At 37.6% G+C, this 15854-nt stretch overlaps 1 protein-coding gene and 1 pseudogene across 1 annotated transcript; both read right to left on the bottom strand.

Moving 5' to 3' along the window:
• Window positions 1–13: 13 nt before the first annotated feature.
• On the bottom strand, window positions 14–9360 carry LOC142555657 (uncharacterized; annotated as a pseudogene).
• Window positions 9361–10496: 1136 nt separating this feature from the next.
• LOC142555656 (AT-rich interactive domain-containing protein 2-like) lies at window positions 10497–14574 on the bottom strand. Its single transcript, XM_075666659.1, has 4 exons — window positions 14505–14574; window positions 14367–14419; window positions 12856–14188; window positions 10497–11668 (listed from the first exon to the last, which is right to left on the bottom strand). The coding sequence occupies exons 3-4, from the start codon at window positions 14125–14127 to the stop codon at window positions 10763–10765; spliced, it is 2178 nt and encodes a 725-aa protein (XP_075522774.1). The 5' UTR covers window positions 14128–14188; window positions 14367–14419; window positions 14505–14574; the 3' UTR covers window positions 10497–10762.
• Window positions 14575–15854: the final 1280 nt, after the last annotated feature.

Below are 15854 nucleotides of genomic sequence, written 5' to 3'. Positions count from 1 at the left end.
AGGAAAATATTGGAATACTTTTGAAAATACAAGAAGAAAATAGTCAGGCTTATCGCGTCACAACAATTGAAGGAAGCTTATTCCGACGCCCCAATAATAATTAAAAACAGCCTTGCTTATCAAATCGTCTCCTGCATCAAACTGTCCCCCTCTCACCATTAACTTGGCTCTAACTTCAAGCACAGTCGCCCTAGCCAATGCGAGTTCTTGCCAAATAAAAGGATTCAACTGAGCGTTTGTCTGAACGGGTTTCCAGCAAAATGACTTATCCAACCAGTTTTCAACCGGGGTAACAAATTCTTGATCTGCCGCTTCTAATGCATCTGTACATAGGCGAAGTAGTTCGAGTGCAGCACTGCAACGAGAGAAGGTGATGAAATTTCGTATTGCAAGTGGTAAGATCACTTCTTTTACGACCAACAAAAGTTCAGATATTTTGAGCTCAACGACTATAGGGTCCCTTTCAAATCCGAGGAGCAAGAAACACGCTGCCCATACGTGATCAGAGTGGCTGGATATGATCCCCCGACTAGTGACAGCTTGCACCATGGCATGTGCAACTCCGGTGATTGCTCTCTTTCGAGCATAAAGTTTTACGAGCCCATTGAATTGAATGAGACCTTCATTTGAACACTCTCTAGCCATGTTAAATCTTAGTTGTAACGAGGATGCTTCTGCTTCTGATCCTAGGGCATATGATGATGTGAAACCACAGGTTAAAGAGCATAGTATCTTTTTCGAGAACTGTCGGTTTTGGTGTTTTTAGGGAATTTTCTGAGCAGCCAAAGCTAACATGGGAACTGGTATGGATGCCGGAGCAAACCATCCACTTGCTAGAGCCATTCTTGTCGTCAAACTCCTTGATCCATCTGCATGGTCAAATATGGAAAAACATGTTGGTCCCACGTGCGGAATTTGAGATAATAAAACCCGAAAATAAAGAATAAACTGGACACCGAGATTTACGTGGAAAACCCCTAAAAATTATTAGGGTAAAAACCACGGACAAAATTAAAAGAATTCCACTATAATATTTTGTGGTGTACAAATCACTCACTGTGTTTCCAAAGAGAACACACACTCTCTTAATACAGGAGAACAAAACACCTCACAAATATTATAGAATTAAGCACCCAAATGCTTATAAGATGAGAGAAAACTCGAAGAATGGATGATTTCAGAATAAAGGAAGGAGCTCTATTTATAGAGCCTCCTGTCAGTGTGAAGACGCGTATAAAACGCGTCTTCCGTCTTCTCACATAATTCCCGTGAAATTTCCTGCAGCCAACCACTACACGTTTCTTTGACTGGTCCCCTCTCATTTAAATGTTTGCCACATTTCTCCCACTTGGAGATTTGATTGAGAATCAAACACATCTCCACACATCTTTTCAATCTTGTCATTACCTGCTGCTTACGTCTCTACTAGGCCAATTGAGAATCTACACCACTCAAACTTATCAGTGTTCACTGGCTTGGTCAGAAAATCAGCTATGTTGTCCTTCGTATGGATCTTTTGCATATCCACGCTTCTTTCTTCTACTACTTCCCGCACAAAGTGAAATTGTACTCTAATGTGTTTAGTTTTGGAATGAAAGGCTGGATTTCTTGCGATCAGCAAGGCACTCTGACTATCACAAAACAAAGGAACATTCTCTTGTTTGTGTCCGATCTCCTCCAATAACCTTTTAATCCATATTGCCTCCTTGCAAGTTTGAGTAGCTGTCATGTATTCTGCCTCCATTGTAGATAACGCCACAACTGTCTGCAGTTTTGAAACCCAGCTTACAGCTCCCCTCGCAAGTGTAAACACATAAACAATAGTAGATTTCCTTTTATCAGGATCACCTGCATAATCTGAATCGACATAGCCCCTGAGTGTAAAATCCGATCCTCCATAACATAATGCAGCATTCGAGGTACCCTTAATGTATCTAAGGATCCTCTTAACAGTGCTCCAATGCTCTCTTCCAGGATTCGCCATATACCGACTAACTGCTCCCACTGCTTGAGCAATGTCCGATCTTGTACAGATCATGGCGAACATCAGACTTCCCATTGCTGATGCATATGGTACTCGAGACATTTCCATCCTCTCTGCTTCACTACTAGGACACATCTCGGAGGATAACTTGAAGTTAACAGGAAGAGGGGTCGATATTGGCTTACTATCTTGCATGTTGAAGCGTTGCAAGACTTTCTTCAAATAATTTTTCTGGGAAAGCCAAATCTTTCTGTTGCTTCTGTCTCGGTGAACTTGCATCCCTAGAATCTTGTTTGCTGGTCCCAAGTCCTTCATATCAAATTCCCTAGCCAACTGTGCCTTCAATCCTTGGACCTGATCTTTGTTGGGGCCTGCTACCAACATGTCATCCACATACAACAGCAAAATGATATAATCATCATCGGACCTCTTGATATATGTACAAGGGTCTGCACTCAGTCTGTTGTATTCAAGGCTCATGATATATGAATCAAATCTCTTGTACCAATACCTCGGCGCCTGTTTGAGACCGTACAGAGATTTCTTCAACCTGCAGACCAAGTTCTCTTTGCTATTTCCGCAAAACCTTCTGACTGGAGTATATAGATTTCTTCTTCAAGATCTCCATGAAGAAATGCTGTTTTTACATCTAGCTGTTCTAGATGTAGGTCAAACACCGCGCATAATGTCAGCACCACTCTGACTGTTGTAAGCCGAACCACATGAGAAAATATCTCATTGAAGTCAATGCCTTCTTTCTGAGCATACCCTTTTACCACCAATCTAGCACGATACCGCTCCACTTGGTTATTGCCATCACGCTTGATCTTATAGACCCATCTGTTTCCAATGGATTTCCTCCCTCGTGGTAGTGTAACAATATCCCAAGTTTTATTCTTGTCCAATGCCTCCAATTCTTCTTGCATTGCTATCATCCACAAGGATACATCCGAGCTTTGAGTAGCCTCGTGAAAACTCGATGGCTCACCGTCCTCTGATAATAGACAATATGCAATGTTGCTTTCACTGACATAATCTGAAAGCCAACCAGGTGGTCTTCTGTCTCGAGTTGACTGCCTCACATTGGAAACCTCAGACTCAACATGCTCTTGTTCTTCGTGCTCTGGTACTGCTTCACAAGAAACCTGACCTTCGTCCGTCTTATTTTCGACCTGAAATATAGTAGTTTCTGAATTCAATGTGCCTTTGTCTCCCTTTACTTTATCTTCCTCGAAGATAACATTTCTGCTGATGACAAGCTTGTGAACAGTAGGATCCCACAAGCGAAACCTCTTTACTCCATCAGCATAACCCAAGAAGATACATTTTCTGGATTTCGAATCCAACTTCGATCTTTCTTGCTCATTGTATAGAACGTACACAATGACTTCCAAATGTATGCAAATGAGAATAATCTGTCGGCTTCCCGGTCCACATCTCCATCGGAGTCTTCAGATTAATCGCCACTGAAGGAGAACGATTGATAATATAACAAGCGGTTTTGACTGCTTCCGCCCAAAATGACTTTTCTTGACCCGCAGTCCTCAACATAGCTCTTGTTCTGTCCAACAAGGTTCTGTTCATCCTCTCCGCCACTCCATTCTGTTGAGGTGTGTAAGCCGTCGTGAATTGTCTCTTGATGCCCTCATATTGACAATATGCATCAAATTCGTCACTTGGTATATTCTCCTCCATTGTCAGTCCTTAGACACTTGATTTTCTTTCCTGAATCAAGTTCAACCCGCGCTTTGAAATCTTTGAAGATCTGGAAAGCGTCTGATTTCTTCTTGATTGGATACACCCAACATCTCCTAGAGAAATCATCAATGAACGAGACAAAGTATCTCGTTCCTCCTAGGGATACAACCGGTGCTTGCCAAACATCCGAATGAATCAGCTCCAATATGCTTTTGCTCCTGGCAGTAGAAGTGCCAAACTTTAATCTGTGTTGTTTACTGGTAACACAGTGCTCACAAAAGGGTAGTGACACTTTTGTAAGTCCCGGCAGCAGCTTCCGTTCTGAGAGAATTTTCAACCCCCGTTCTGACATATGCCCGAGCTTTCTAGTGCCATAACACTGTTAATTCTTCTCCTGAACCAATTGATGCAACAGCTAGTTCTGCCTCTTTGTGTATTTCTCCCAAAAGTACATACTGATTTGCAACAATCTTTTCCGCCTTCATAACCACAAGCGCGCCTTTCACAATTTTCATGATCCCTTTCTCGATACGAGTTTTGCACCCGATGTCATCCAATTGCCCCAAGGACAAAAGATTTTTCGTCAGTCCTTTCACATGTCGTACCTCCTGTATGGTGCGAATTGTGCCATCAAATATTTTAATTTTGACAGTACCAACCCCAGCGATTTCCAAGGCATGATCATTTCCCATGAATACAGATCCTCCTGAGACTGGTTCATAATAATCAAATCATTCTCTCCGAGATGTCATGTGTCACGTCGCTCCTGAATCCATAATCCATGTGTCACAAAATTTATATCTGCCTTCTGCAACTGTTGCCGCTTCGCTGAATAATATTTCACCACTGCCTGAAGTACTTGGCCACATTTCCTTGAGAACTTTTATCGATACTCGTACACTCTTTCTTGAAGTGCCCTTTACCGCCACATTTAAAGCAGTAAATATTTTTCTTCTTACTTCTCGACTTTGATCTACCTCGCCTTTGGCTCCCACTGGAGTCACGCTCCATGAATCTTCCTCTTATCATCGGCAAAGCCTCTGCCTGCTTCGAAGTTACCAACATGTCTTCCTTATTCTTGCGCCGGCTTTCTTCTCCGAGAACTGCAGTTAAGACATCATCGAATCTTAAAAAGCCCATAAGAATATTGTTGGTAATGTTGATGATAAGTTGATCATATGAATCTGGTAAACTTTGAAGTATAAGCTCCGCACGTTCATTTTCCCCTATTTTATGCCCCATGGAAGTGAGTTGAGTAAATAGAGTATTTAGTGTGTTGATATGGTCGGTCATCGATGAGGATTTCGCCATCCGAAGAGTATAAAGCCTTCTCTTTAGGAAAATCATGTTGTGTAGCGACTTGACCTCGTACATCTTTGTCAGAGTATCCCAGATAACTTTGACTGTTTTTATCTCAGTGTTACTTGACAAAACTTCGTCAGCTATAGCCAAGTGTAAATTGGCAACATCATTATTATTCATCTCATTCCACTTTCATCATCTATAATCTCCACCGGTCTATCTCCAATAGCCGCCAATCAATTCTCCTTTCTTAAAACTGCTTGTATCTTTATTTTCTACAGCATAAAATTGCTTCCGTTGAACTTTGCTATCTCGTACCTTCCCGCCATTATGCCTACAACAATTTTAGTAAACTGGACAAAATAATCTCGCCTTAAATAAAAAATCTCAAAAAATCTTTTCTGATGTGGAAGATTAGTCTAGGCTGCAACCACATAGCATACTCAGAATTTTAAGAAATTTTAAACCAAGGCTCTGATATCACTTGTTGGTCCCACGTGCGGAATTTGAGATAATAAAACCCGAAAATAAAGAATAAACTGGACACCGAGATTTACATGGAAAACCTTTAAAAATTATTATGGTAAAAACCACGGGACAAGATGAAAAGAATTCCACTATAATATTTTGTGGTGTACAACTCACTCACTGTGTTTTCAAAGAGAACACACACTCTCTTAATACAGGAGAACAAAACACCTCACAAATATTATAGAACTAAGTACTCAAATGCTTATAAGATGAGAGAAAACTCGAAGAAGGGATGATTTCAGAATGAATGAGGGAGCTCTATTTATAGAGCCTCCTGTCAGTGTGAAGACGCGTATAAAACGCGTCGTCCGTCTTCTCACGTAATTCCCGTGAAATTTCTTGCAGCCAACCACTACACGTTTTTTTGATCGGTCCCCCCTCGTTTAAATGTTTACCGACAAAATATACTTCGAAAAGGTGCAAAAGGAAATTGTTCCCCCTTGATGAATGTTTTTCACGGCCCCACGCGGCATCCATCAGAGGCATTCGATTAATGGTAAGCAAAAGGCGACTCGGAGTAATAGGAATCTCGGAAAGAATTGCTCCGACTGTAGCAAGACCTAGAGTCAACCTTCCGAGTTTTTCCTCAATAGCCCGTAATGCATCTGTTTCCGTGATTGATAGATCTTTGATGCTTCCAAACATTAAAGTATATTGCCTCGACGCCGGATAGGTAAGAAGGTTTTAGAGGCTCCAGATTCATTACACTGGATAAGCATGTGGATATAATGACATGTGTTTCCCCACCAAAACGAGGTAGCAAGTCCATTAGCAGTTTATGATCCCACCAGTCCTTTTCACTTTCCAAATCGTGGATTGTCACTAAAAAGGGAATGTTTCGCATTAGCTCCTTTCGAACTCTGGCTATCGCTGCTTCCTCTTGCTCTTCAAAGCTTTTAGTCCGGCTTTTCTCCTTGCAGCTCTCCACCCCTAAGTCGATTTCCAAAAATGACCATAAGTTCAAGTAATTTTGTCGAATGTGTCTGCATTCTCCACCAATCCACAGGACCATTTTATATCTTTGATGGTAACGGTAAGCGAACTTTATAAGCAACTCTGTCTTCCCGATACCTGGGGGTCTCCTGATAAACAAGCGATTCCTTTCCCGTACACAACTTTCATCGGTCTCCTTCTCCTACCGGGCTTCCCACTACTCTTAGACTTTAGTGTAGGCTGTGTTCGAGAAAATTCGGTGTTCTGCATCTCGATTTCCTTTTCTGATTCCTTCCATGCTATTGGTTCTTTCCCTTTCCTCAAGGCACACTCGCTTTGACGTTTGGCATCCATAGAATTCGTCCTTCCCCAGCCAATTGTCAAGTTTTTTCTCATTGGTCTGACCTTGAGATTAAAATAAGCTTTCTCAGAATCACCACTAACATCACCAAAAAGGATGAATTCAAGCTCAGATAACTCTCTTTTCCGACCAACGAAATTCTCATTTCGAAGGTAAGGAAACTCTTCTTTATCTGCCTTCTCTCTCCACTTGGTTATTCTATCAACAACACTTCGCCTTCCCAACCTCAACCCAAAAGGGTCACGGCTCGTAATATGCAATCCCTCCATTTACCCTCGTAAGCCTCAAGTTTCCACTCACCAGCACGAGAAAGGGGACCAACAGCGTCTTTCCACTCCTTCTCAAGTCCTTCATAGAGTGGCCCATAGCTCGCCGCCATATTTTTTCCAGAGCTCACCTCTTCTCTCGATTATATCCCTCACAAGGCAATCATTTGGACTCAAATCAAAGTACGGGAACCAATTTCTTCTTGTTCGAGAAGAACCTCAACTCTTCAATGGTATGAGGATTTTTGAATGACTTTCTGGTCAAGATGACAACTTCAAATGTGCTAGCATCCATTGCTTTCTCAACAATGCTGTGTTTTCGAGAGTTTCTACACCTAGCCCTGTCTGTTAAAAAACAACTCAGACCTTGTACCTCTAATTCGGCACGAAGCCAATTAGCAAATCGGAGCAATATAGGCTTCTGGCCGTGAAAACCTATATACACATCGCAGCTCCTCAGTCTATTAGAAGTAAAGGACATTGAAGGAACTGCAGTTTCAAGAAATCTTTCGGTCCTTTTGCTCTTAGCCCTCTGTCTAGAATAATCATTTTGACAACCCATGCTGTAATTTGACGAGGCAAATTTACTTCTTGTTAGAGATCCGCATTCTGCAGTCAACAAATTCAAATCTAAAGATTCCATATTTGTACTGGTGGCTTGACATGGAATGTCGGGATGCATAGATACACGACATGCCGCTGAGTGGGGAGAGAAGAAAGGCGATTGATTGGCCGAAAAAAATGCTGATGACGACGATGACATATTCCCTAATGTTGTATTAGGTAACATCCGGTATATTGAGCTGTCTTCTCGGGTATCCATTTTTTTATCATCATTTAATGCTTCATAAGCTGAAACTTCTTGCATTCTTAAAAAGAAAATCACACTAAAATACAGAACAAAGATTCAAAACTTCAAACAAGGTAACTCAACCTGAACTAAAAATCTAGAATACGATAATATGAGTTGATAATTAACAAGACATCGGATGAATGGACAGCGAGAAATGAATACCTTCGAGCAAAAACAGTGGCAACACGAATGAGGCAATCGAAACACAAATGGCAGTCACATTGTAATAAAATATATAGTTAACAAAGCAGAAGTATAGGTATCACACACTGTGAAAATATATTTCTTGAGAAATAACTACAGAGCATTATTAAATCAGGAAAAATTAATTCAGAGAGTTGAAATAGAATCAATAGATTAACAAAATAAAATTCAATCATTACAACATTCATGCCACATAATAACTCGCATTAGAAATTCAATGGAAGCGCTGAAAAGCTTCAAGAATAAGAATTTTAGATCCGAAGAAACTAAAATTAGACCAGCAATACAAACCAGTTGCATGAAATACCCTTAATCCAATTTCAATAAAACAAGCCTCTGTCATCAAAGTTCAGATCTGACAAAGCTAAATAAAAACCAAGAATTTCAAACTAAAAGCCTCAATTTCTTCACCTCATTTATGAGCCAATTAGCCATAATAATGGGTTTCAAAGGTTGTCCAAATTCGCAGTAAACGCCCACAATCAGTTGTTTTTTTTTTAAAAAAAAAAAAACCTAAGCAGCAAAAACATCAAACTTTAAGAGAAGTCAGAGGAAAAGGACTAACCAAGAATCACCTTTTAGCATAGACAAGCATCAACCAGTTTAATCACCAAATCCACAAAAATTAGCCAAAATTTTTAACAAAAACTAACAAATTCAAATTTATTAATACCTGGACTTAATCTTCAAGTAGCATGATGAAAATCCACCGAAATAGTGCCCACAGACTATCTATGGAACTGTAAAGGCTTAAAAAAAATTTAAATCATTCACACGTCAAACATGTCTTTGTTCACAAATGTCAAATGCTGAAAGGAGTAATTTGTCCAAGGAGAGGAACTGAAACAAGAAAGCATTACTGTTCATGTAACAGACTAGTTCTTAAAAAGTGAGAAAATGGCAACGTAGATTTCTTTCCTTTCTGCACTTTTAACTAATTCCCATTAAAAGCAGCCGCCTTTCTCATACATACTAACGCACATTAAATAAAACAAAATACACAGAAACGTATGATACACTTGGTGTACGATATGGGTATATTTTCTCTGAAAATCTGAGGAAAATGGGTGAGAATAAGAATGAAAAAAGAGGAAACTGTACCATTGGAGAGGAGGATATAAGTGGGACCCTACACAGAGGACGGATCCGACGAAGAATGCTGCTTCTATCAATGCACCTTAAATTAACACATCTTAGTACAATCGCTGTTACTGTGTCTCTTTGTATACTGTATATTTTCACTACATGCATCTTCTTCTTTAATCTTTATTGCTTTTTTAGCTTCTTTTAGAATGATATCTAGAAATATTTTGTGGATGTTACGTCCATTTTTTTGTGGAATCACGCATAAAAATTTTAAAATAGTAGCAGAATATATGTAAGTTGCAAATTATACTCAAAATATTTATCTGGTTTGGTGGATTTCAAGTAGAAAGATGTGACAAAAATAAAAGGTGGTGCATTCCGAGAAAGCCGATACTCATTTTGGGTCGATATTTGATTAAATAATTTGTTTGAATATTATTAAAGACTATAGACTGCAACTCACTAAAATTTTAGTGTACAATTATTGTCTTAAACATAGGGATAGATAATTATGTTAGAAGGATGAAAAATGAATCGATTGATTATAAAACTGCTTTCAACAATGAATGGAAGAATAAACAATGCATTATAATTATGTTGTGAAGTTTGACAGAAGTGTAATTAAATATAGAAATCACATCCCAAACTTACTAATTCAACACCATTAAAAATATTTTGGCACCAAAATATGAATTCTTAATCGCTACTTTAAATTTATGTACAGTTTTGAAACAGTAAAATGTAGTGTAAGCATATCCATGAGTATTCATTCAGTTCAGGACAGACCACAATCGAATCGGAAAATATCGAACAAATTTTATAAATATTTAATCCTACTCCTAAACAAAATTCTTGAAAGAAGTGAAGACTAATTATTATCACATGTACTTGATGATTTCCTCAATCATTTTTAATTCTCTCTGACAATATTTCAGAGTTATTTAACTAATATATGAACATTAACAAACAAATTAACACATATAATAATTAAAAAGTTCACAAAATTGACGTTTTATTAATATCATAGAGAAAGTAAAATAAATGAATCACCAAAATTATCCTGTGAAGAAAAAATCAAATCGTCAACCAGCATAAAAATACCATTGACATGTTAATATCACTGAGCAAGGTTTAGTATACTTTGATCTTTGTAATACTTTAATTTCTACGTTAATTTCATCAACCAGTTGTTTTACCAAAATTATTATTTTTCATGATACATGAGACAAATAAATTATGTTCAAACTTACAATCAAATTAATTTTTTTTATGATGATCTAAATAAAATATATATCTTATAAAATTAATATGTAAAATCATCTCGCACAAGATTTTTTTCAAAATTGCAAAGCCTTCTCCTGTAAGTAAAATCAAAACTTTGGTTATCTGCTTTTGACATCAGTAAGATGTTTACAATTTCAAACTGATGGTACAAATGCCAACAGGATACTCAAAAATCAAAATTTTTTGCAATCCCCATCCCTCCTAGCACCCCATGTGATTGGTAAAGCAAGGATTTTGAAACGAAAGAACAATCGTATGTGTTAGGGTAGTTCAGACGACTCCATGTTATGGCTGCAAGAAACTAAACTTGAACCAGGTATATTGAGAGCTTTATATCCAAAACTATCGCCTACCAACCCACATTCTTTTTCCTCATCATCGCTATCGATTTCTTTCGGCGTCACTCGATTTTGATAACTTCTGCGCTGCACAAGGTATACATTAAAGTAGTAGCTAATCAACTTTTCTCTCGTCTTAGATGGTAAGAACCGGTGTGAATTGTTCCCGAACTTGTTTGGGTATGCAGAATATGACCTCATCATGTCTCTGAATCTATTTTCCTCTTCTTTTGTCCAAGAAAGTGAAACTTCCTCTCCCATACGATCGAAGCGCCAACGGTAGAATAGTAATCCAAGATCACGCCTTAGTTTGAACCGCTTCTCAGCTATGTGAAACCGAACACATTCAACAGAATTGGTAAATGAGCAACTGCATAAATCATGTCTTCCCTTACCGATTGGATCGAGTTCACCAACAGATTTTTTTTCACCATTTTCTTGAGGCCACATTCTTGTGCCGAGCCACTTGGAGTCGCTTTTGAAACGCTCACCCGTCCATGCAGGGACTTCAGCTTGAAAAGGAGGACCCACAGAAACATGCTTCTCAGCTGGCACATCATAGGACTCGTCATCGTTCAAATCTATAGCAGGTTCCTTAACAATTGTAGAAAATGGCTTTACGGGTGCTTTTAAGCAATCACTTGTTTTAGCTTTGTGATGGCTAATAACTCTGCTTTGAGGTGCTGCCTCTAAATTGCAACATGGACACAAGTAAGGACTTGTTGACGAAGGTACTCTATCTCTGTATCTAAGTTTTTCCACCGATTGGTGATTGGAAACATGGGCCTCGTACATTGAAGGATGCATCCTTGGCTTCTTATGTTTATCCTGGTTCACGATGAGAAAGTCGGAAACTTATAAACGGCGGCGGAACATAAAAGATGAGCATCAAAACAGCAATACATTCAATCATTGATAAGTTCAAAAACCATTTCTATATTATTCTGCCTCCTAGAAGCAGTATGAAATTGAGGACTCACAAATCCTTCAAATTCATAAGCACGAAAAAATTCTCATATATTTAAAAAGGTTTCCAAGCCCAAACTAAAACTGCAAGATGATCCATGATATGAATTTGGAAGACCTAATTCGATGCCCAAACCATTAGGCAATGATGAGGAAATATAATATAATTAAGTTGACAAATAAAACATGTCGCAAAGCAAAAATAGTCCATAATTTAAAGAATACAAGCTAGGTCTAGACACCTCTCATCAACAAAAAATAACAAACTTGATCTAGCAGGGTTCAGAAGGGTATAATTTTGAATGAGATTCAGTTATATATCCAGGGGTCGGATATCCTTGAAGGTTTAAGTTCGGATTATTTGCATTCACATCTCCTACACTTGATGCATTTGATACTCACCTCCCTTACTAAGAGTAAAAATTATAACATGTCAAGCGAAGTCAATGTCAAATACATAGATTCTAGAGGAGGTAAATGCAAATTACTCGTTTAAGTTCAGCTTTAACTAAGGGTTTTGATGTCTTTAATATCCTGGAAGTAAGGAAATATGAAAGATGCAACCGATGGAAATCTTCAGAGATGGCAAAAATGTAGCAGATTGACTTGCGAATAAAAGAGCACAGGCCAAAAAAAAAAGATTTAGGAGGGTTGTCTGTTCATGTGTAACTTATCATTGCCAATGAATTTCAAAACTACACATGCAAAGCAGTGCATGTCAAACCTATAGCAATGGCGACTGATATATTTCTGCAAAGTATAATGATGCCCTTCATATAATGAAGATTAATTTGACAAACGATTTCCACTGGTTGAGTTGAGGCAAAAATAGCCACTAGCCTTCTCAGTCATTAAACTCCTCTCGCAAAATGAAGGAAAGAGGCATACATAGAAACTACATAAGATTCCAAAATTTTAGTCAGGCTTTGGGCAAATATAATTGATAAAAGCAGCAACACACAAGAAATGGAGGACAAAACTAATGGAGTAAGTTAAATAGCTTCTTAAAATTGATCGGAAATACTAATTTAGAAAGATAAACAATTTACCTTCAGATGTTCATGTGCATTTGCATCAGCAGGCCTTCTTATCATCAATGTCTTCCGAACCAATAAAACTTGGACCCAGAGCTCCTCATTCCCATGGTCCTTCCACTTGGAACACTCGGGTATCAACCCAATTGCAGGATCATCAGACTTTTTCGCAATATACTTCAGCCAACCAAGCATTTCTAATAAGGATCGATGTTCTCGCTTTCTCTTCAGAGAATCTAGGTTATTTTCAACATTGCCTTTTTGTGTTATGAACCAATTTTCATCATCAGCAATATTCTCAGGGAGATCATGCGCTTTGCTGATAACTTTCTCAACAACTCTCCTAGCTAATACATTCTCAATTACTTTCTTCCCTGATGCCATGATACTGACACGGTCTTCAGCACATGATTTTCCACCGCCACCAAGAAATCCGTCAGAAAAATCATTTACTTCGTTAGCAGGCTTTTTGAATACCCGATCGGCCGATGCTGCAAAATCATCATCGATAAAGAATTTTCCATTATCATCTTTAACATTTTCATCTTCATCCCTGCGTATCTCAATGATTTTATTGGAAATCCTCTCGGATGATACTGTAAAGTCGTCGTCACAGTTGATACATAGTTTTTCATCGTTATCATTAAAGAAACAATTTTGATCATTCATTTGTCCATTCATAGTCCCTCCAAATGGTGAGAAAAGGCATGTGGTCTCTCTAGTATTTATATTGCTCGTGTCCCTGATACGGTCCACAAACTTATTATCTTTCTCTTTCCCTTCTCGGCGGTCCAATACAACTTGGAACCTTGCTTCCAACTCCCTTGACAATGCATCCAACTTTTTTACAAGTTCAATATTCCCATTCTCCAAAGCTCTGTCACTAAACCCCTGCCGTAACCATTGATCAAACTCTTTCAAATACTTTACATAGATCAATTTAATTGATGGAATCAGCCCAAAACCCAATCCACATTCTCCCGAAACAAAACCCCACAAATTATTTCTCGAAACAGCTTCATAACCTCCCACTTTCCTCACCACCCAAAAAAGTTTAAACAAATCCACCGGCTTCTCATTGCCGCAAAAGGCTGGAATAGGTCTAACGCACTTGTCTACAGAATTTTCTACCACAAAATCAACAAGAACCTGATCAAATAAACCCCTTAGGCTCTCCTTACATGGATCAAACCTACATTCCTCAAACGGAATATTTGTATCAAAATCAGCCTCAAATTTCTCTTTACCATTTCCAACACCATCTTTTAACTCCATCCATCTTTCCATTAACTTTTGTTTCCCCCCTATCAGAGGAACTTTTCTGCGCTTTCTCTCTCGGTAGGGATATCTAATCCCCAAAATAGATAAATAAATTAATTATAAACACATGTTCATATGAAGTCAAGAACAGGGTAACCAACCAACAATTCTTTTTATTGAAAATAATCTAATTAAAAGTAAGACCATACATGCAATCAAATACACATGAATACTACCATCTGCGTGTCAAAGTTGGAAACTTTTACCTTGTTTTGGGATTGAGCAGCGACGGATACAGGGCTGCTCTGTGTACGCGGCGTGTGGCAGGGAAGAAATATGCAGTAAGATTCAAATTTGGGGGAAATTTCAGATGTTTTGTCTAAACTACATGTGTTTTTCTTACGGTGATTGTTCTTATTGACAAGCGTCCATATGGATTTGGAAAGTTGATTGCGAGTGTGTCCGAATTTGCAGATATTAGGGAAATGTTTATCGAAGTGAAGGAAAGGAATTCGAAAAGGTAATTTTATTTATTTATTATTTTCCATTAATACGGATTTATAACGGATTGATCGGGTACGTACTTGGAATGAAAAACAAATTATTATTATTTTTGCGTAAAAAAATAATTGGTTCATCTCACTGAATTGATTCGTGAAATGGTCCTGTGAGTTTTTGTGTTTATTTTATAATTTTTTGTTGGTCATGTGAATTCATATATGAATCACATGTTATTCATAAATTTTTTTGCGTATCCAAGGATTATTGTTAAAAGAGATTATAGTAAAAAACAAAAACAAAACAAAAATTGTAACTTCAAAGAAATAATCAATCTGTGAAAGGAAAGAAGATGTGGATACAGGATACATTTTAACATATGTGTATATATTGATGTGCTCAACATGAGTTCATAAGGGCAAGCAAATGAGACCATGATCGTTTAGCGATGTAGTGAGAAGTCTAAGAGGGCGTTGTTGTCGGGAGGGGGGAGAGATCTCTGCTGTGAGATTACTTTGGCGTAAAGATCATTTTTATGTATTTATGTACTACATTTGCCGAATTATGGACATATGGATGAAGCTTAAGAATACTAATTAAATTGCAAATAGCTGATCCATATAGAGTCTAGTCGACGGTAGAATTGGTGTAGATGAAAGTGGAACTCTAATCGTTGGACAGGGTTTGACACCACATATATGCAACAAACATAAAAAAAAAATTTGTTAGACGGTGTTACGAGTTAATTAATTAGACAGATATCTTATTTAGGTCACTTGTGAAAAAATATTAATTTTTATGTCAAAAATATTACTTATTATTATAACTATGAGTAAGATTGACATGACCTACCTCACAGATAAAGATCTGTGAGACCATCTAATGAGAGACCTACTATACAACTAATATTAGTCATTGAATTGGAAACTTTGTCTCATGAAACAAGATTACAATCTTTGAACTCTGTTTAGACAAATACTTATAAAATATTTTTATAAAAGTATTTTTTTACAAATTTTTTATAAAAAGTTATTAGAAGAACAAATATTTGTTAGGAAATTATTATATAAAACAAATTCAGTTAAAAATATTTATTTTGCTTTCATCAATGCTTTCATTTATAAAAATATCAAAAAACACATCATAATTTTTAAAAAAAAAACTATATTTGGATAACAGTTTTTAAGAATATTTTTCAAATACATTTTACAAAATCTTATCTAAACACACATACTAATTTATTTCACTTATAAAAC

Source organism: Primulina tabacum, chromosome 9 (assembly GCF_025594145.1).
Source record: "Primulina tabacum isolate GXHZ01 chromosome 9, ASM2559414v2, whole genome shotgun sequence".
In the NCBI taxonomy this organism is placed as follows: Eukaryota; Viridiplantae; Streptophyta; class Magnoliopsida; order Lamiales; family Gesneriaceae; genus Primulina; species Primulina tabacum.
This window is presented reverse-complemented; position numbering and strand designations above follow the sequence as displayed.